The sequence below is a fragment of the Rhinolophus sinicus genome, linkage group LG01 (assembly GCF_036562045.2).
Source record: "Rhinolophus sinicus isolate RSC01 linkage group LG01, ASM3656204v1, whole genome shotgun sequence".
NCBI lineage: Eukaryota > Metazoa > Chordata > Mammalia > Chiroptera > Rhinolophidae > Rhinolophus > Rhinolophus sinicus.
The window spans coordinates 5,076,504-5,098,679 of NC_133751.1; the positions used below are offsets into that span (position 1 = coordinate 5,076,504).

General features: G+C 40.3%; 1 protein-coding gene across 1 annotated transcript in view; it reads right to left on the bottom strand.

Moving 5' to 3' along the window:
* SH3BGR (SH3 domain binding glutamate rich protein) overlaps positions 1-22,176 on the bottom strand; it is a 48,886-nt gene that overhangs the window by 3,025 nt on the left and 23,685 nt on the right. The window contains exons 4-7 of the mRNA XM_019716697.2: positions 10,827-10,901; positions 10,112-10,204; positions 2,995-3,024; positions 39-171 (exon numbers count right to left, since the gene is read on the bottom strand). Coding sequence (XP_019572256.2) covers positions 73-171; positions 2,995-3,024; positions 10,112-10,204; positions 10,827-10,901 — 297 coding nt within the window. The 3' untranslated portion in view covers positions 39-72. The remainder of the gene's footprint in view (positions 1-38; positions 172-2,994; positions 3,025-10,111; positions 10,205-10,826; positions 10,902-22,176) is intronic.

Sequence of the window (22,176 nt, forward strand, 5' to 3'; positions counted from 1 at the left end):
GACAGTGATAAACAAGTTTTCAACCCCAGTGTGGCTACCTGACAAAGGTGAAGAAATAAAGCATGAAAAGGCCTAAGAATCATCTTCTTCTCCTGGTGCTTCCTCTTCCCCTTTTTCAGCTTCTTCTTCCTCTGCTTCTCCCTCTGCTCCTTCCTTGGTTATGTATTCCGTCTGATTTTAACAAAAATTAAATTATTGAGAAGTGCCAGAGTCAAGAGATACAGTGAAGACAAGAATGTAACATCTTGGACTAGAATTGAGGGCCCCCCCCTCCTCTACCCAACACACACATACACACCACACACACCACACACACGTGCGAGGTGGGACAATTAAGTTCGCGAACTCATCCTAGAACAAGTGCTACACACCTCATTGCTGAATATCACTACGGTCACCTTCGAAGTACTCCCCTTGGGAAGCTATGCACAGACACCAGCACCTAGTCCACCCTTCAAAGCAATTTTGGAACTCTTTTTCTGGAATGGCCATCAGAGTTGTCATTGTATTACCCCTTGATGTCCTGAATGCCATCAAAATGACTTCCTTTCAATGTTTCCTTTATCTTCAGGTAAAGAAAGAAGTCACTGGGGGCCAGATCAGGTGAGTAGGGAGGGTGTTCCAATACAGTTATTTGTTTACTGGCTCAAAACTCCCTCACAGACAGTGCCGTGTGAGCTGGAGCGTTGTCGTGATGCAACAGCCATGAATTGTTGGTGAAAAGTTCAGGTCATTTTCATCTAACTTGTCCATGCAGGCTTTTCAGCACTTCCAAATAGTAAAGTTGGTTAACTGTTTGTCCAGTTGGTACACATTCATAATGAATAATCCCTCTGATATCAAAAAAGGTTAGCAATATTATTGCAATGAGTTCGCACACTTAATTGTCTGACCTCGTACACAACACACACACCACACACAACACATATACAACACACACAACACACAATACACACCACAGACATGCAACACACACACACACACAAAGACATCATCCTTCTAAACACAGACCCTGCAATTTAAAGTGGCGCTGCAGAGCTGTACATTAATTCTAATAAGGTTCATGATTTCTCTTAAGCGTATAGTCTTCCCTCAGGAAAAGAATGGAAAAGGAAAGGGTTCATTTGTGCAAACTTACAATACCAGCTCCCTCAGTTTTGACACCTTCTCTTTCTCCCTACTGAGTTCCCATTACTCATTTCAATCACCAAAAGGTAAGTAAGCGTTTGGGTTTTTTTTAACCAAACGCAAGTTCCTAATATAAAATCAACATTGTCTTCAGAATTAGATGCACTTTTTATTATGAGCATGCAAACAGTAGGAGTTCTTGGACTTGACCTCCACTTGGTGACACTCCCATGGTTCTCAGATGAGATGGGGAGTCAGAATCACCGAAAGGCTTGTTATAACACAGTCTGTGGGCTCCACCTTGGAGTTCCCAATGCATTGGGTCTGGGGCAAGGCCTGAAAATGTGCTTTCCCCAGTGAGGCTGCGCTGCTCCTGGAACCCCACTTTGAGAACGTCTGCTGCAGTCTCTATGTGCTCTCTTAAATCACTGGTTAGCTCACTGATAACCAGAGCACAGTGAGTACTCACAACCCCCCGCCGAAGTCTGCATTTACCAGGATGGGTTATATTTGTTCCCACACTTGGTATGTAAGCTAGAGTTCTATTGTCATTGCATAACTTAATAAACATCATGGAAATCCATGAAACACATGAAAAGAATGGGTTTTCATATGTAAACTTAATGAATGCTTTGGAAAGACCCAATACATGTTATCAAATGATATGTCAAAAGACGGGGGGTAGCAGGGAGGACTCAAAATCCAGAGAGATTTGGTGACATGTATTGGGCTAGATTGATTAGCAAGTGTCTTTAAATTTCTGTTCTATTTTCAAGAAACCAAAACTGGAATTTCTAGGCGGACAAATGAGTATGTTCATGTTAGAAAGACAACAGGTAATTCTAATCATTGTACCTTTATTTAAAGAAAGAAATTCCTCCCAAATCAATAATGTTCTCCCTGGATAAATCCCCACCAGAAATTCTGGAACCATGTGGTTTCCTAATGTCACACAGTTTCCAGACACTTAATGACAAGCTGCAAGTTTAAGATTCACAGTGTCTAAGATCCACACCTGGGGTACAGGACCTAAAGTTGAGACTCAAAATTATGGTCTACCTTGATATCTGGTAAAATCGGGAAGACCTGACAGGGCCTACCCACTGGTTCCCCTCCCTCTCTGCTCCTGCACAGGTCTCCTAGCCAAGCAACCCTCTTTACCAAGGAATCCGGCATGGTGCCTGTTTAGCCCCTGGAAACGTTCAAACAGCCAATCGCGTCCTTTGCGGGAACCAAGGGACACTGAATCCTCTCTCTGGATACGACAAAGCCTGCCTCCCATACCCCTGATTATTCACTCTGTTACCTACTGCTACCCCCACATGGCCCTTCACTGTGTGGAGCCCCACCTCCTACCCCCCGGCTCTGAGTGTATGTGACTCATAAACCACTGACAATCTCATCTGGCCAGTGTCAGGTGCGAGGTATTGGTGTTCCCCTAACCACAGGGAGCGACTCCCTCCCTCGCCAAAGAGCTGAATAGGAAGCGACCTAAACAACAGCACTGAGCACCGTGCAAGCTGCACAAACTGTGCACCATTCGGTGGGGTGGAAAGGAAGAATGGAGAGCAGACCTCCACCTGACGACCTGGCCCAGCCGGCCTGATGTGCCTGGACACACCCTTACCACGGGAGGCCCAGGAAAAGGGCCAGAGCCAAGCCCTGCTTCTCTGTCCACCTCCCTTTCAGAAATTTATCTCCAACTTATTTGATTTCCCTTCTCAGCAGGTTAAAGGAGGATTTTCTGGGAGTGTGGGTTGTATCAGCTTCTTTACATCCTGAAGAACAAGGAGAACATGGCCAAAGCTGCAATTTTCTCACCTAAAATATGTTTTTATTAAGCACACTATTAAGTATGCTACTTACCTCTTCCGTTGTGGTTTCTCCTTCTTCTTCCTAATGTCCATAAACAGAAATTAAAGAAAAAATATAAATTTGCATAAGTTTGAAGTTGAATCTAAACTTTAAGCAAACTATAATAAAATACATGTTCATCAAAATGAAATACATTAATTTATCAATAAAATACATAAATAGTAAAGATACAATAACTGAGCAATGCCTACTTATTTCACACATTATATTTCAAGCCCCTGGAGTATTATAAGATTAAGACATTTTTCCATCACTCATATATGTGAGAAAATATTAATTAGTGATACTGCTTATTTAATTATATGTGTAATTCTATCTCTTTGTCCAGCATATGTTGTAGATCTATAAAGCTAGCTAGTAAAATTCAGACCATATACAAGTATGAAACCAATTAGAAATTTTGAACAAAACTATGTCCTTCCCGCCTTTATGTCCTTGTAAGTAAGCCTTCACTTCAGCTTTGAACCAATTAATAAAAGTAGATGAAAAACTTTTCCTTCATCAGAACAAAATGACAACATGCAGTATTTCTCGGTAAAGAGAGAAACTTGCAAAGCAAGAGAGGGTGAGGCCATCACAGTCTCAAAAAGATTTCCACTCTGCCAACCCACTGGAATTTCCATTTCCTTCTGGTCAAAGTAGCAGAACCAAGACATGTCTATTAAAAATGCAAGGAAATAAGAACCTTCCCGTCCCTTCCCAAAATGGCCCCATGACAAACCTCTCTGGGGCCAGAGCACTACAGTAGCTTTAGGTGAGTGAACACGTGTGCCTCCACGTGTAGGGATCCCTACAGCTCCCTAATGCCTTACGATGCGGGCAGTGAGCTCCTGGGGGAGGCGAAAGCCATCCTGCAGTCGTGTGTATCCTCTCACCCACCCCCTTCTTTGGACAGATGAGGACACCAGGCCACAGGTTTAAGTAATTGGCCAAAGGTCACAGAGCAAGTAAGCAACACCGTCGGGACTCACTTCAAGGCGTCTGATCCGAAGCTACACGCTGTAGGCAACGGACCAGTAACGGAAGGCAGGTCGTGGAGGCCCCACCACACGGCCATGCTCCCTAGCCCAGTCTTATGTTCTTGGCCTGTTACGGGACGATATTCTCAGATTTCTGAGACTGGCATGGAAAATACAGAACATGGAAGCCTACTCCAGCTGGCCACGGCTGAGTCAGCCCAAGAGGTTCTCCCAGCACTGGGAACCTCCAAACGAATCCTGACGTTAAATACCACGGGCGACACACCAAGTTTTAGCGCTAAAATAACGTCCAGGGAAAGAGAGTCCTGCACTTATTGCAAAATTCATGCTGGTTCCTCAGCGATGTGTTGACTCTGCCTCCTTAATGTGGCTTAATTGTGCCCAGGACTTGCCCCTCCTCTGCCACGACTGCTCTCTTCCCTCCCCAGGGTTATACCACCTCTAGTCTTCCTTATCACCACCCTGTTCTCCACGTTGTAGCCAGAGATTCTTTTCTAAAAGACAAGCGTGACCTGCTGCCCTTGTGCTGAAAGACTTCCATCTTCTCAAGATGAGTCCATCCTTAGAATGGCTAAAAGGTCCTCACCACGCAGCCCCCTGCTCGCCCCTCTGGCCTCGTCCCTCACCCTCTTTATTTCAGCCACACGGACTGCATGCAATTTTCTCACATTGGCCACACCTCCCAGGACACTGCTTAAAATATTTTCAAAGAAGATGTTCCTGACCCATAAACCTGACTTACGGTGCCCCTATATCTGCTCCCAGAGTCGTCATTTACTTATCTGTCTCCCTGACTAGTCTGTGTACTCCTTGGGGCACGACTGTATCTGATTCATTTTGGGAGCTCCAGGACCCAGCCACTGTCTGGAATCACAAGGCGAGCTCAATAAATGTGTTAAGTGACTGGGTAAATGAATGTATAAAGTTGGTTATTAACTCTTTAGAACTCAAAGAACATCAATTTTCTTCTTAACCACATCAGATCAAATTAAAATTCACAATATGTAACATAGAATTATCAACTATGTAAGTTTTACATTTTTCTAAATCCGGTTATTTGTGTGAACTATATTCAGCTGAAACAGGTGAACTAAGAAGATACATACAATTAAATGAGTTCTCCTTAGAGCTGGTCTGGAGGGCAGCAGGCGGTCTTAGGGTTCTTTATCGATATCTAAATTGACCTTAATTTCTTGAAAGATATGTTAAACAGAGAAAGTGAATGCTCAGAGAATTTACAGACACTTAGCCTCAAAAGGTCAAGAAAGCTTCGAAGAGCCTTAGATATTATCATCACTAGCGCTACCAAAACATGAGCTCTGTGGTGGTGGCCTTTGTCATCCACGGGCTCCAGCCCCGGTCCCTGGAATTCTGCCGGGCAGGTGGCAGCACTCGATCTGTCGATAAAACGTTTGATAAATGTGTTTATGTGTGCCATTCCTGCCCCAAATCCCTCTTGGAAGGAGCTGAGAGACATTAATTAAATAAAAACTTAAATGTCCATCCTCAGCTCACAGAATTACAAGGTATCAGGATTTGCCAGGTCCTTCTCTACATACGATGCTTGAATTGACTTTTATGGTTGGCAGATAATTTTATCAACAAAAAGGGGTTTTTTTTAAGATAAATATAATCACATGGTCAATTAAGCCAAGCTCTTGCAGAATCTTAAGACAGGGCACGACCATTCCCTTGACAAGGCTACAGCTTAAAATTATTTTAGCTTTAAAAAAAAATTATTTCATCTTGTTCTTCTAAGAAAGCTCGCTGGGGACTCCTCTGAACTGGGAAGTCGCAAAGCCCTCACCAGCAGCTACTCTGCTGGGAACCTAGCCAGGGAGGCAGGCTGCTGATGTGGCACATGGCCAGGGGTAAGGACAGGTGTCAGCTGCGCTGAGTGTCAGGCAGTGGCTGCTTAGGACAGGTGGCTGAAGTGGGAGAAAGCCGAGGGCCAGCCAGGAGTGACCTGGCGGGGGAGGGGGGCAGCTGGCCTCAGAGCTCTGGAGAGCAGGGGCAAGGGCCGTCCCCTTGATCTGCAGCCACCACAGGGCCAGCCTTAGGCTCAGGCCCCTCTCGGGGACCTGAACCCACATCTGCCTCTTGAGAAAGCAACTTCCTTCCACACCAGTTCCAGAGGAAACTGAGTGGGGTGATTGCCAGACCATTATTACATAGGTGGTCAAGCCAATGTCGTAAACGATTCTGAAGAGGATATGAGTTGGCAGAGAACACAAGCAAAAGTCATTTTACTTCACAGAAAACCAAACACAAACATGAAAAAGCGGCAACATTTTTAGGGTTTCATAAAGTTCTCGCGATGTCCCCAGACTACAGTTCCTTCTTAGAGTGCGCCCAGAAGCTGAGGGGACCTCTGCTTTCACCCTTTACTCCTCAGATACCCTTTGCCAGCCTCCCCCAGGTCTCTTTAGCCCTTCACCCACCCCGGGTCATCAGGGAGTGAGCAGGCCATGGAGTCCTCTCTGTCGGGATCTGAAGCTACAGGTTAGCTCTTCTGAGGCCCGAGTTAATGGTCTGCTCAGTGTTCCCCATCCTGCCTCTCAAACGCTGCCCAAACCTGTCAGCAAGTAGGTGGTATACATCCTGGCCTCCTGCATTTAAGAACCCCGGAGCCTGGGGAAGTGGTCAGGGGAGGTCCAGCTCATTAGAGGAGATAATGCTCTCTGACTCCATTTCTGACTTTTTTAATCAATATAATATTCTTCAATAAATATCCCTCCCCGTGAAAATGGCACCATTTGAGTGTGCACAAATGTGTACTGAGCAAACACGTGCAACAGTTGAGAGCAGATGAACAAGCCTCACTTAGCTGGTTTATCACGTGGCTTAGCACCGCCAGCAGCTGAGGGAGTGGTTACCACTGCACCCTTGAAATGGTCCCTAACACACAAATGGATGATTTCGAACACATAAATGGTTTTCAACACACAAATAAAAGGTTCAAAAGAATAGTGAACACTGAATCAGGTCTGTACTGTACATAACAGAGATGCCCCAATGTCATGTCCCTGGTTTCGATACTACACTGCGGCCATCTATGACGTCACCATTGGGGGAAGCCAGACGAAAGGCCTAGAGGACTGTGTGCTATGTCAAGGTGAGTCTATAATTCTTTTAGGATAATAGATTAAATACATCTGTAGTCCTTGTCATACACAGTGTGGCTGAGTATCAGGCTATGTGTTCTTGTTTTGTTCTCCCTACTACACAAAATTGGGGGGGCAGGGATTAGACTTACTGTCCCTCCCACACTCCAAGAAGATAGCCACAGCTGCGTTCTGCTTCTCTGTCCCTAGAGAAGAAACTATAGGCCTTGCTTTTCAAAACCCTGGGCTAACAGAGGTGAGGAAGCTCGACGGTCCCTGAAAAAAAGGGCTTGGAGCTTAGGGCTTAGAGTTTGGGAGATGGAAGTAGCCAGAGTGAAGAGAGGAGGTGGGTTTTCCAGGAGTGCTGCTACCCAGGTCCTGCCTGCACACAGAAGCTGAGCCAGGGATTATGGGGCATTCAGGGGGCACCGGGGCACTCTGCACAGGACAGCAGCCATCTATGGTCAGAGAGCTGGTGGCTGTGACAGGTATGCCCGAGCCCAGCCAGGACAGCGGGCCTGACCCACGCCAAGGGACCATGGCTCAACAGCTGCAACAGGAAGCAGGAAAGACACACCACAACGTGACCACCGTGGACAAAGAACCAGAGCCCTCTCTCCCTTCCAGACACCCGCGAAGACTCCAGAAGGGCCCTAAGGCCCTCGGGAGGAGAGAGTCTCTGAAACACTTCGCCCAGACTGAATTTCGCAGCAGCCGTGAGGGGTAGGCGTGAAGCAGATAGAATGACGTCTGGGCAAATAAAGGAAGCTGACATTCCTTGCACACAAGTCTTAGGTACCAAACCGAGACCATTGAACTATGTTCTTTGTGTCCCTCAGGGAGTGGTGGCTGAAGAAGGAAGCCCGGGAGCACCGCTGTTTAACGACAATGGGCTAGGAGGAGCGAAACGTAAGAATCCATGAGATCTCAAAACGGTTTTCAACAGTCAGAGTTTTTATCTAAAAGACTTGGATTGATCTGGGTTGGAATATCGAGAAAAACCCAGCCGGATGTTTCTGGTACCTTGAAAATCAATGTTAGAAAGGGAAAACACAGTAAAGTCTAATCGGCCTGTTCATTACACATAAGTCTAGCTGAGCCTCGGTGCAGCGTGGGGAAAGCTGTGATGACACAGCCCATGGCCTTCCTAGCTTAACCTCTACACACAAACCCCAGAACCAGGAGGTTCTTTAAGCACGAAATGCAACTTCTAAATATCATATAGTTTTCGTCTCCTTTTTAAATTTCAATGAATTGCCCTATATGTTTAATCCCAAAGCTAAGCATGTTTTCATGTCATTTTTATGCTGCTGATTGACAAATCATGGGGTTTTTATTGAACTGAATTAATGTCAGTCAAAGAGCATGTATCAGTTATAAAATGAGGAAAAGTCAAAATCTGTCTTTATGTAGAATAAACATTGTTAGAGTTGAAAAGTCAGTGTGATAATGTAATAATAATATTTTCATCTAAAATAAAAATGCCTGTTACTTTGTCATTTTTTTCAACACCGCCCATGCTAAATAACAAACATGATTCTTTAAGTGTCTATCAGAATTCACATATAATTTACTTCGGAAAGGACTCACAATTTTTAAAAAGTCACAGAGAGAGCCCCCAGGCTGCATGGCTTATCAGGTCATTGAACTAACCTGGCCCAGTGGCTGAGAGGCTGAAGCAGACATCACCCTGACTGTCGGAGGCGGGGTCAGATTGCAAAAAAAAGACAAAAAAAAAACAAACGCTACCTTCCTCTCGGTCTCATGAGAAAAAGGGATGGCGTATAATGTTTTGTCACGCTGTCTTAAAAGAAGCAAACTAAATCTTCACGTATAAATCAATAATACTATGAGAGCATTAGGTAATTTACGCCAAGTTCAAATTATAAAAACATAGACTTTTAAATTACAAGGTAATGAAACTGTCACTGTATTTCATTTAAAATTTATTATTTCTGAATTATTACAGGCTGCCATGAAACCCCATTTAATTTCTAGGTCAAGATAAAAGATTTCATCTTCCTTCAAAACCAAACTTTAAAAAGTCTTAAATTATGAACATTTTGAAACAGCATTCTTCAAATATGAGGAATTTACTGCCCGAGCCCCTCCCAAATTCAAATTCCTTAAGGTAAAGACAAATTGCTGTCTGCTCCCAACCCCCATGTCTCACACGTGGTTGTCAGCCTTGGTGCCTTTCCCTAGTCACATCCCGTGTGCTGGGAACGAAGGTCCAAACTATCTTCAAAGCTGTGCACACTTCTCTTGGAATCAATACACAGGTGAAAATGCAAACCGTCAGCGTGGGTTCAGCCAAGTCTTTGCCACTAGACCAATGCAGCCCACTGCAATTCTCCCCGGGGGGGCTCAGCCCAACGCCGGCAACCCCACCCCATCAGGCTCCCTCTGCACCTGGGCCTCCCCTCTTACCTGGCTTCCCAGCCACATTCCTAGAATTCCTGGAATAAGTGACCCATCTGGTCCCGCGTTATCTTAGCTTGGTGCTTCTAGAACCAGTCTTCTTGCCCTCCTCACATGCTCCCCACCCTTTGTCGTGTGGCTCCTGAATTGGAACCCCTTTTAGAATTCCATCACAGGCCTCAGATCAGCTGAGTGGATTTTAACTGATCAGTTTCCTTTCCCGGCCTCCTTTCGGCTTTTCACAAATATACATGGTAAATGTACGCTGGGAATCAGTCAATACTCATAACCAAGGAATAAGCTCCCTTGTTTTATAAAGAACATGAATGCAACCTAACCCTAGCAACACAACAACAAATTATTAAAGTCTTGTCTGGCCTGTGCCCTCCAGGCCTTGGTTCAGGATCCTTCCTCTACACACCTCGACCACAGCAGTCAACACATTAGATGAAAATTACCTGTTTCCTCCTGGCTAACCTCTCAGCTCCTTATTTTTGCGCTCACTCTGCGTGCCAGGCGTCTTCCTGGCACCTGGTTGGAGCTCCATAAATGTTAGGTGAACAGAACTGAATCAATGAAACTACAGGGAACAAAAGCACTCACATTCTTCTCTTGGGATTCGGCGAGGTTGCCTGCATCTTCCTTGTCCTCTTTTTGTGCCTCATTTTCTCCACTTTCTTCAGCCTTCTCTGTTCCCTGGGTGTAAAGGAAACCCACAGTATCATTAACCTGAGATAAGCTTCCAAGGAAACACCAGACCACAGGTACTGTGGTTTCCTTATTTGGATAGACAACATATAAACAAAGCAAACACAGACCTCCCATTTGTTAGGTCACTTAGCTACTCGAGTATAGGACTTCCACCCCTCGAGGTTGCTGACTGGAGCTGTTTGGTGTCAATCAACAGATCTGACCCACGTGCATGGTAGAGTAATAAACTCCTGAAAGAGGAGTTTCAATTCACTCATTTAAAACTCATGAAGACACAGCCTAAGGATTTAATATTTAGGCAGTGTTTGTTTTCTGTTGCTCATGTGGAGGGAGGCTTTATAATTTTAGAGATTAAAAAAATGATTGATAGATAGATGATAGATAGATAGATAGATAAATAGATAGATAGATGATTGATAGATAGATAGATAGATAGATAGATAGATAGATAGATAGATAGATAGATAGATAATGGATGCCTAGATATGTTGATAGACAGATGATAGATAAGGTAGACATACAGACACAGATATAGAGAGATCGGTACCAAGTTGACATTCTGAGGAAACTGGTGTGCAGAAAGATGATTCGAGATAGCAACTCTTACCTCTGTGGTGCTCTGTGCCTCTCCCACTACATCGCCATTGGGAAGGGAAGATTCTTCCTCAGGCGGCTTTGTCACCTGCATCATACAAATTGAAAATGTTTGATTTCATGTGACGGGCCAGCCGCCACAAGTCGATCAGTACCTAAATGGGGGAGTGGGAATGGATAAAAGACACTCATACAAATGCTGATGCGGCCGGTCTTCAGTGATGCTGAAGCCCCGAGTTTATTTCTCTTCACCAATATATGCAGTTTGAGTACGTGCAACTTAACAAAGAAAGCATGCATTACCTTAACAAATGTAAATTTTAACTTTTTCATAGAGGATACAAAATCACTGAAACTCCCAAAAGTAATTATCTTATCAATTACCCTGAATAGCCATCAGTCTTCTGTGTCCGGGAACTGGCCGCTCCCACCACATTCCTTAGCAGCTTGCAAGCACCCTCCAGGTGCAGGCAGAGACAATGCCTTAGGTTAAGCATAAACCGAGCCATTCTATAAGGCTCAGAGTTATCTGTAACCATGGCTCCCCACAATTTCAGATCTTACATTTAAGTCTTTAAGCCATTTTGAATTTATTTTTGTATGTGGTGTAAGGAGGTGATCCAGCTTCATCTTTTTGCATGTGTCTGTCCAAGTTTCCCAGCACCATTTAAATACATTAACAAGAATTAAGACATCCCTAAAAAAATTCAAATAAAATAAAAAAAAGATTGCAAAGACTCGCAAAGAAAGTGTACACACAGAAAAGAACAAACGTCAGTCACATCTACTGCATTCTTTATCTGATGGGGTTCTGTTGACTGCATTTTCACCAAATCTCTTACACAGAAGATCAATGTAATATATTACATAAAAAGTGTCAGAAGACAGCAACCCCACTTCTGGATATATATCCAAAAGAACTGAAAGCAGGATCTTGGAGATAGCTGCACACCCATGTTCATAGACATACACTGTAAAATTCTACTTATATGTGTCATCTTAAGTTATCAACTTTATAGAAACAAAAAGTAGAATGGTGGTTGCCAGAGGCTGGGGGAGGGAGAAATGGGTAAGTTGATTTTTTATGGGTTGAGAGATTCAGTTTCGTATAATGAAAAGTTTTAAATATTGACTGCACACCACCGTGAATATTAACACTACTGAACTGTACACTTAAAGATGGTAAAGATGGTACATTTTGTTATGTGGTTTTTTTAAGTACAATTTAAACAAAGAACTGAAAGTAGAAGAATATAAAAAAAAAGAAAAGTTTGAGAATTTCCTTGAAGATAGTAGCTTGCATTTCAACATCATTTATTCAAATTATGTTTGTGTTCATCCCTCGTTTTATCTTCACAACAACACTATAACCTCAGTAAATAGGACAGGGACTTCCACTCACACCTTAGAGACAAGAAAATAAAGGCAGAATGTGTCACATTGCAAGTTAGGGGCAGGGCTAGGTCTATACCTCCTACTTTATGCTCTTTGATTTTTCCAGCAGTTCTCAGTCTTCAAATATTACATTATTTTTCTTATCACAAGAAAAAATAATTTGTAACTATGTGAGGTAATGGATGGATGTTAACTAAGTTTACTGTGGTGATCACTTCAATATGTACGTATATCAAGTAATGTTGTAGACCTTAAATATGTTATATGTCAATTATATCTCAATTAAGCTGGGAAAAATTTAAAAAAAATTATTGCAAAGACAATTCAAGCTCATGGGATCAAATTAAGCCATATACACCCCTTCCAGTGCCACCCTCCTATGATAAGCAATATTAACAATTTGATATGTACCTAACTCTATCCTAATACATTCATAGAGGCTATTATTTTTCTGGTTGATTGTTATTAATATTTTTGTTGTATTTTTGGGTTTTTTAAAACAGAAAGGAAACACACTATGCATAACTAATTTTTAGCTTCCTATATCATGGACACTTGTCCAGATTAATTCATATGGTTCTAACTCATTCTTTTTAACATCTGCTTAATATTAAATATATAATAATTTATTCAAATATTCTCCAATTGATGGCTGTTCAGAACATTTACATGTTTGTGCCTCTACAAACAAAACTGTACTAAACTCAATGAAATGGTGGACTTTTTAAATTAAATTTCCTTCAAAAAAAATATAATTGTAGCAATGTATATTCCCATGGTAATATGTATATGTTCTCTTTTCCTTTATCTATGACCAGTGAAGAGGGTTGCTCTTTTTAATCTTTGCCGACCCACTGGGGAGAAAATGCAGTGTCATTTTTGTTTTCATTTACATTTTCCTAATTAGTAGTAAGTAAGGACATGTTTTTTGTGAGTTTTAGCCACTTATATTTCCTGTTCAGATAATTGCCTTCATATGTTTTACCCATTTTTACTTGAGTTGTTTGTCTTTTATTACCAATTTTAGAGGTTCACTATATAATAGAAATATTAGCCCTTTGTCAGGTTACAAACCTTGTTTCCAGTCTACAAATTTTGTTGCATATATATTTTTTTAGTTCTTAGCCTCTTATATACACAAATTTATCTAACATCTATTCTCTGAAATGTAGTGCTATTATTTTTCATTACTTATTAACATCTAGAGCTGTAATCCATCTGGAATTTAATTTAGCCTGTAATATAAAGTAGGGCACTGTTTTCTTCCAGATAGATGGCAAATTATGTCTGAACTATTTATAAATCATTTTCCCATTGAACTAAGTTGTTGTTTTTGTCATTTATTAAGATATATATACATATACATATTAGCATAAAATTACATCATATACAAATAAACATAATTTTTAAATTTCATATATATCATATATACATGGAATGTATTTCATTTCTTTACATTACTATAACAACTATAGCTTCTAAAACAATGTTTAATAATATGGTGATGACAGACATCCCTATTTTGCTTCTAATTTTAATAGAAATGCTTTAATATTTCATGGTTCGTTATGATGCTTACAGTTGCCTTTTGATAATTTGTTTTTATCACATTTAATCAGTTTTCTTCTATTTATATTTTAACTTATTTTTTTAATTAGGAATGTCTAATGAATTGTATCAAATATCTTCTTGATATTTATGGATATTATCATATGGTTATTCTCCATTAATCAGTTCAGATAATGAATTATGTTGATAGAATAAATTCTGCTTTGATTATGGTGTATTATCTTTAATTCACTGTTGGATATAATTTGCTAATATTTTATTTGGACTTTTACCCTCTATTCATAACAGAAATTGATCTAGCTATAACTGAAAGTATCCTAAGTAATATATCAACTGATCAAGGGTTTAATCTATTTCATTTGTCTGTTCAAAGTATATAAAGTCAAATTATACATAAATTATATATACACATATATGTATACACACACATGCACACAGACACACACTTTCTCTCTTGTATTTAACTCATTTTGGCTTTTCTCTTATTAGTTTAAATTACCTACTTTTTTATATTGTCTTCCTTTTCCTAATGTTTTAAGTCAAATACATATTTTACTAATTTTTTGCGTTTCTTTTTTAATTATAAGAGTATTCAAAGTTAGCAATTTTGTTCTGTATAACAGAGATTTTGCTGTATATTTGGGGTTAGGGTATGAAATAATCTTTTATTATTTGATTATTCGTAATATCAGTTCTATATTCCCTTGGATATAGAGTTATTTGAAATGGTATATATTTGTTTTTCAAGTTTTTATGATAGTTCCCTTTCAGATTGTAATTCTATACATGGGATAAGCATGTGGTCTGTAAAATCATTCCTTTAGAAATTTATGAAGGTCTCCTTTGTGACCAAGTATGTGATAGCTTTGGAAATCATTTAATAAGTACAAGAGAAGAACATATTCTATTAATATCTATCTAGTATATTCTTATTCCTGTGTGTGCATGTGTGTGTGTGTGTATGTAAAATTAAGTTTCTTGATTACATTTGTGTATGTGCTTAAAATAGTGCCTGATACCATTTTCTATTACATAATACCCCTTTTATCTAGTTAATGCTTTTGGTCTTGAATTCCTCTTTATCTGATACTCCAGCTCTCTTTTTGTTTGCATATATTGCCTGTTATATTCTCATCCACTTATTTCAATTTCTCTTTAAATGATTGTTTTATTGTGCTCTTATAAATAACTTACGGCTCGATCATTGTTAAAACCCAATCTCACTGAAAACTCCAATTCCAGTATAGCTCTAGTTGAACCCAACCCTCCAAAAGATAATGACTATAAATTATTTATAAAACTTTTTTAAATAAAAATTTTTAAAAAAACATAAGAAAAGGAAAAACAAGAGAATGAACCAAAGCAATTAAGATTCAAGAGGGAGTTGACACTTAAAAGCTGAGAATGAGTCACACACCTACGTACATTCATAGTGTACATTCATCATTATTATTCACAATAGCCTAGAGGTAGAAACAATCCAATGGCTGTCAATGGATGAATGGATAAACAAAGTGTGGTATATCCAAATAATCATCTAATCATCTAATTATCTAATTTGAGGACCAGAGACAAACAAGACTTTTAAAAACTGAAGAAAGCTTCAGGGAAATATGGAATAATACCAAAAGGTTTATCATGTATGTAATTAGAGGACCCAAAATAGAGATGATAAGAAAATGTGGCAGAAATAACATTTGAAAATTTCCTAAACTTGCTTAAAAACATGTATTTACAGATTCCAGCATCTCAACAAGCCCCAATAAGGATAAATATAAAGAAAACCATGCCTAGGCCCATCATAATGAAGTGGCTGAAAACCAAAGCTAAAGAGAAAATCTTCAAAGCAGCCAGAGAAAAATGACCTATTACATACAGGAAACAAGGATTCAAATAATCTTCATGTCTCATCAGAAGCTATGGAGATCAGAAGACAGAAGGAAAAAACATATTTAAAGTGCTGAAAGAAAAAAATTAAATGTCTTGGGTAAATATAAAAGGTTATTTTTCCTCCTACTGTCTTTAAAATCCATAGATCTGTTGATTATATAGTTGAGTTGAAGCTATATATGAATGTGATATATATGATATATATAGCATAAAGAATGGCGGACAGTAAATGGACATATATGATTGCAATATTTCTACATATTATAAAGTGTTATAATAGAAAGTACACAGACTACGAAATATTAAGAATACATACTACAATCACTGCAGCAAAGAGGTACAACTAAAAAGCCAATAGGTAAATTAAAAGGGAATTCTAAAATGCATCCAAGTAACCCAAAAGATAGCAAAAGAGCATAGAACAGAGGAATAAATGGAAAGGGGACAAATAGAAAACAAATAATAAAATGGTAGCTCTAAACACAAGCAAGTCAACAACTACTTAAATGTTAATGGACTAAACTGTCCAAACGATGGAGACTGTCAGAATGAATAAAAATGCACAAGACCCAATTCTATGCTGTCTACAACAGACACACTATAAAAATAAAGATACAGATAGCTTGAAAGTAAATGAAAGAAAAAAGACATGCCATGCCAACAGTAAGCATAAAGAAGTCTGGTGCAGCTTTGTTAATATCATAACATACAGATATAAAGAGTATTACCAGAAATAAAAAAGAAACACTTGATAATGATAAAACGGTTAATCTATTAGGAAGCCATACACTCACAAATATGAATGTGCCTAATAACAGAGTTTTAAAGATATATGAACCATAAATTGTCACGATTAAAGGGAGGAACAGATAGTTCAGATAGTTGGTCATGTCTTCACACCTCTCATCAAGAATCTAAAGTGTGTTCACCACCCAGAGTCAGTTGTCTTTCCATCACCATATATTTGATCCCCTTTACCCTCACTTACCACCCTTCTTCCCCCGTATCCTCTGGTAACCACTAAACTATTGTCTGTGTCTATGAGTTTTGTTTCTTCATTTCTTTTTCTTGTTCTTTAGTTGTTTTCAGTTTTATATACCACATATCAGTGAAATCATATGGTTCTCTATTTTTTCTGTCTGGCTTATTTCGTTTAGCATAATAATCTCAAGATCCATCCATGTTGTCGCAAATGGCACTATTCCATCTTTTCTTATGGCAGTTACAAAATAGTCATGAGGATGTAAAGTACAGCATAGGCAATATAGTCAATAATATTGTAATAACTGTGCATGGTGTCAGGTGGGTACTAGACCTATCGCTTCATGGGTTATATGGATGTCTAACCACTATGCTGTACACCTGAAACTAAAGTAGTATTGAATGTCAACTGTAATTGAAAAATAAAGCATCTTGGAATAGACGGCAAAAATAAAAAATAAAAAACAGAATCCAAAGTGACTTTGTCTTTTTTCTCTTTTTTCCTTTTTCCTTTTTTCTTTCTTTTTGGCTAGGAAATTTCAGCCTTTCCAAATTTATTAGAATAGCTGATATAGTTAGTTCAATTCCTTCTACCATATTAATTCTTTATAGCTTGTCCATCTTCTTTCATGCTTTTCCTTTCCTTACATTTGCTGGCTTACATGTCTCTTCATTCTGTTTCCCTCAGCTCTGCCCCCTGTCCTGTTGTTGATGGAAAGGTTCTGAAATGCTTTTCTGTTCTACTACTGTTGCCTTCCTATTCACGCTATCAATATGTCACAATTACATAATACATATCCTCCCCCATCAAAATGGTTTACCCGCCTTCCCTTAACTGAGACCTTCATAACATCTGTATTTCCCTTACTTTCTCCAAATCCCCCACCAAGGATACATAGTATCCTCGTAATGGATATGCTCACGTATGTCCTTTTTCACATATCGTCTTCCACAGCTCCTGGATTTTTCTGAGATAGTTTAAAATTCTTGATTTCACTATTATTACATTGTTTTCCTGTTTAAAGTGGTTCTCAACATTAGCCGCATGTCAATAAAATTCACTGGGGAGCTCCCCCTACCCCAGAGATTACGGCTTTATTGATCTTAGATGCAGCCCTTCCGTTTTACAGTTTTAACAGCTCCCCAGGTGATTCTATGTATATCCAGGGTTGAGGCTGACTGCCAGTGTCTACCTTCCTTCTTGCTCCTCTGGGGAAGAGCCGTTCCCTGGGGCCTCCCCACCCCGCTCAGCTCACGCTCACTGCTCTGCCCAGGGACAGGCACCTCCGCCGACTCCTGCCCACTGCCGGGACTAAGGACAGATGGACGTGGGTGAGAAGGTTCCCCCTGCCCGGCTGCTCCAAATCAAACCAGGGCCCCCTCCTACAGGAGGAAGACAGCACCTGGGTGTGGGGACGCTTGGAGCCACTCCCACTCCCTCCTTTCACAGGTCCGGGGCCTTGGTTTCCTTCTTCAGATCAATCCTTTTTGCTTTCCATCTTTCAGGGATTCTTCCAGTTTCTGGTCCTCAGACGGCACCCTCCCCGGTTTTCCTGCACAGGCATGAGACAAGGGGCTGGAGGCAGAGGCTGGGGAGGCTGCCGCTTTGTCTTCACCTGGAAGGGCCCCAGTAGCTCTTTAGTTATTAGTTCTCTCCTATCTGGCCTTTTGTTCTTTCTGGACCTCCTGTTACTCCCATATTAGGCCTCCTGTGTCCGACCTCCAGACTCTTGGCTTTCCCTCATGATTTCCCTTTCTCTGGGTTTTACTTCCTGTTCTATGTATTTCCCTGTTGATCCTCTTGAACCACAATGTGGTCCTGAATGGTGCCCATTCTCTCTGTTGCTCATCTCACAGTTTTAAATTAGGAAATTCCAGAAATTCCAGAATGCCCAAAATTCATGTCTTTTACATTTTCATCAAACGTTTCTCCAAGGCTCCCTCTGCTTCTTCCTTTCACGCTCCTTCATGTGAAGGCACCTGAGTCATCTGTTTAGTTTGGTCTTCCTCCTTCAGCTCCTAGAAAATGCTGCACTTCTTGAAATAGTTTTGCCATTACTCAAAATTGCTTTCAACGGGAGTCCGCTAATCATGTCAGAAAATGAGTATCAAAACTTTTAATCACACATCATTTTTGGCCAAAAATTGCATTAGCCGGATATATTATCTGTATCTTATTCATTAGACTTGGATGTGTCCTCAGAGAGAATCCATCTTCCTTTAGGACATGCCACCATGACTCCAACAGAGAGATTTGAAACCTCTTTTGGGCTATGTTAGTATTGGTGTTGGGCTGTCAGAACTTCCTGAGGGGGCTCCCACAAGGACAGCACCCCTGGGATGTATAAATCCTGACACTGAACAGTCAACCCCAACAGCATTTTGTAAATGTAATGCTCTAACATTGGTATGGCTGTACTTATCTCCACCAGTTAGGGAGATGTCATTACAGATATAACTGGATATGTCCCATTGACATCTTGACAATATTACCCTAACTAAAATAATGTATAACAGACACTGACCCTAGTGCATCTTTGCCTGATATGTGACAATGATGGTACAGGTTGTCAATCATGATTGCAGTTATTTGCTTTAAATATTAACTTGGTCATATCTTCACTTCTTTCATTTCAATCTAACATCTTCTAGGACAGTAGTTCTCAATTGAGAATTCCCACCACCTACTCATATAGTTTTATTAATATAGAGATGTTTAGTATCTACTCCAGACCTACTGAATCTCATTACTTGATGTTCTTGATATATTCCTACCATACATGGTTAAGAATATGTTTGGCATTTCTAGTATATTGCATGGTGTATATGTTTGGTATATTTGCAGTATAGTGTGTCTCTGGATAATTATATTATATCGAGATTTTTACTCTATTCATCCATTCTTAAAAATAAGATATAATGTTTGTTGTCTCCTTTGAAAATATTCTTTGTGACTACATTTACAGGTATTTTGTTTAAAACTTTCTTGGATTGACTATTATTTTGTTTTTCGTGCCACACAAACAACCAAGTTTTCTTGTCAGGTTCAGTATTCTTGTTAAAATTCTCATCAAGCCTTTCACATCTGAAAATTATCAGTAATATATTAACCACAGTCATTTTAGGTCCTTTGTCATCCAAGGATGTTTTTTTAGCTTATTTCACTTTGATGCTTCCCCGAGGGCTTTTTGCAATCAGCTACAGGTCAGAATGGTTCTTCTTCCACACAGAATAACTGCTCAGAGCCCCATACAAAAGGATTATATGCCATGTACTTTGGGGTATAGGTTCCTGATGGCATCACTTAATCACTTAAAGAACTTTAAGACCATACCAGTAGACTAAGTCACAGAACTATAGTTGAAGAGCAGATGGGTTCATGAGACTACTAAGCCCAGATCCAGTGGAATAATAATTAATTACATAGGCCTGAATGAATCAATGAGGGATGATAATAGTTTTTGTTTGGAATACTGTTGATATTATTTTAATGTTCTATAATCCGGATATGTAAGGAAGCCCTCTGTCTTTCCTTTTAAGCTTTTTACAAATCATAACAATGTTGAAGACTCTGCTTTTTTTTCTTTTTTATTGGGGAAGGGGAACAGGACTTTATTGGGGAACAGTGTGTACTTCCAGGACTTTTTTCCAAGTCAAGTTGTTGTCCTTTCAATCTTAGTTGTAGAGGGTGCCGTTCAGCTTCAAGTTGTTGTCCTTTCAGTCTTAGTTGTGGAGGGCGCAGCTCAGCTCCAGGTCTACTTGCCATTGCTAGTTGCAGGGGGCGCTGCCCACCATCCCTTGCGGGAGTCGAGGAATTGAACTGGCAACCTTGTGGTTGAGAGTATGCACTCCAACCAACTGAGTCGTCTGGGAGCTCAGCGGCAGCTCAGCTCAAGGTGCTGTGTTCAATCTTAGTTGCAGGGGGCGGAGGCTACCATCCCTTGTGGGACTTGAGGAATTGAACTGGCAACCTTGTGGTTGAGAGCCCACGTGGGAATCGAACCGGCAGCCTTCGGAGTTAGGAGCATGGAGCTCTAACTGCCTGAGCCACTGGACCGGGCTGGCCCCAAGACTCTGCTTTTGTAAGTTGAAATGAAATGTTTGTAAATGATGTTTTGTGCCCAAACGCTCCAAAATTCAAAAATTCTTACAGAAATGAATATTTTTGTTTTAAGGCGATGTAGTTATTTGCCAAGGTTCAATTAGAATCTGTGTTCCTTGTTACCAGGGCATACTTGCAACCTAGTTGTGCAAGCAAGGCCACGCCTGCAGTGTGGCATTAAGAATGGTGCTCCTTTCATCAGACGCGACCAGATGCTCGTAAAGAACAGAGGTGGACTTTACGGAGACAATGCATACGTACACAGCCCTCTTGGAAACACTGGCCTAGCATTTGGTCTGGTACAGCCTGCTTAATACAAGAAAAATTTTCTAAAAGCAATAATGCCGCCTATGATGCTTAATATCATTTTATAAGCAAACATGTCTACATAGTTGTCAAGAGTGTCTATTTTTAGCTTTAGCAAGATTAATTTCCTTGCTGACTTCTCCACAATGTTGTTTACTACAAAATGACACTGTGACAAATCATATCATTTTCATAAATCATCAAGTGCCTGTCTTCCCAAAGGATACTTGAAGGACTTTCCCTGTATGTACACACATAAACACCTATAAACCCAAGCAACACTGATACACCAAAGGTTCTAGCATGGTCTGTGCTGCTAATTGGTGGAGTACCTTTGAGCAAATCACCTCAGCTCCTTGGGTTTTGAGTTTTTATTCTGGGAAGAGAAGAATCTGGATTGGATGGGCTCTCAGGTTTCTAGGTCAGTTTTGATAATTCCATAGCCATCCCTTTCTTCCACTAAGGAGAATTTCATGCAATATGATAGTACCAAATCACAAATCAGGGCAGGCTCTAAAGGCTGAGATTCAATATTTTTAAAATGGGATAAGATGAAACATAGTAGAAGCTAAAACAGATTTACATATATTAGTATGGATAAATCTCAAAACAATGTTGTTTTTTTAAAAAAGCAAGTTGCAGAACATTCTAAAAAATATGATACCAATTTGGCATTAAAAATACAAAACAACACATGTTTTGCTTATGAAGATAAACATGTAGTTTTATGTATAGTTTAAAAAAAAAAAATCCATGATGTTGGTGGAACCCAAGGAAGGAGAGAGGGACGGGGAGAGAAACAAAGTGAGTTCATAGTTTCTCTTTAATGACTGCCCCCTCCTAAATTAGCAGGTTTAGTCTCTGCAGAAGTTAAACCAGAGGGACTCTGACATCCTAGTCATGAGGCCAGCTGAGGTGGGGAACCATACCCAGGACAAGGGGTCTACATGAGAAGTCCATATCTTGAAAGGGAAGGCCCTCCTATCCTCCTTCCCCACTTGCTTCCTGAACATTGGCAGTCAGACTTACTCGCCACTTACTACCACCATCACTACTACCACCACCTCCACCACCACCTCCACCACCACCACCACCACCACCACCATCACCACCACCACCA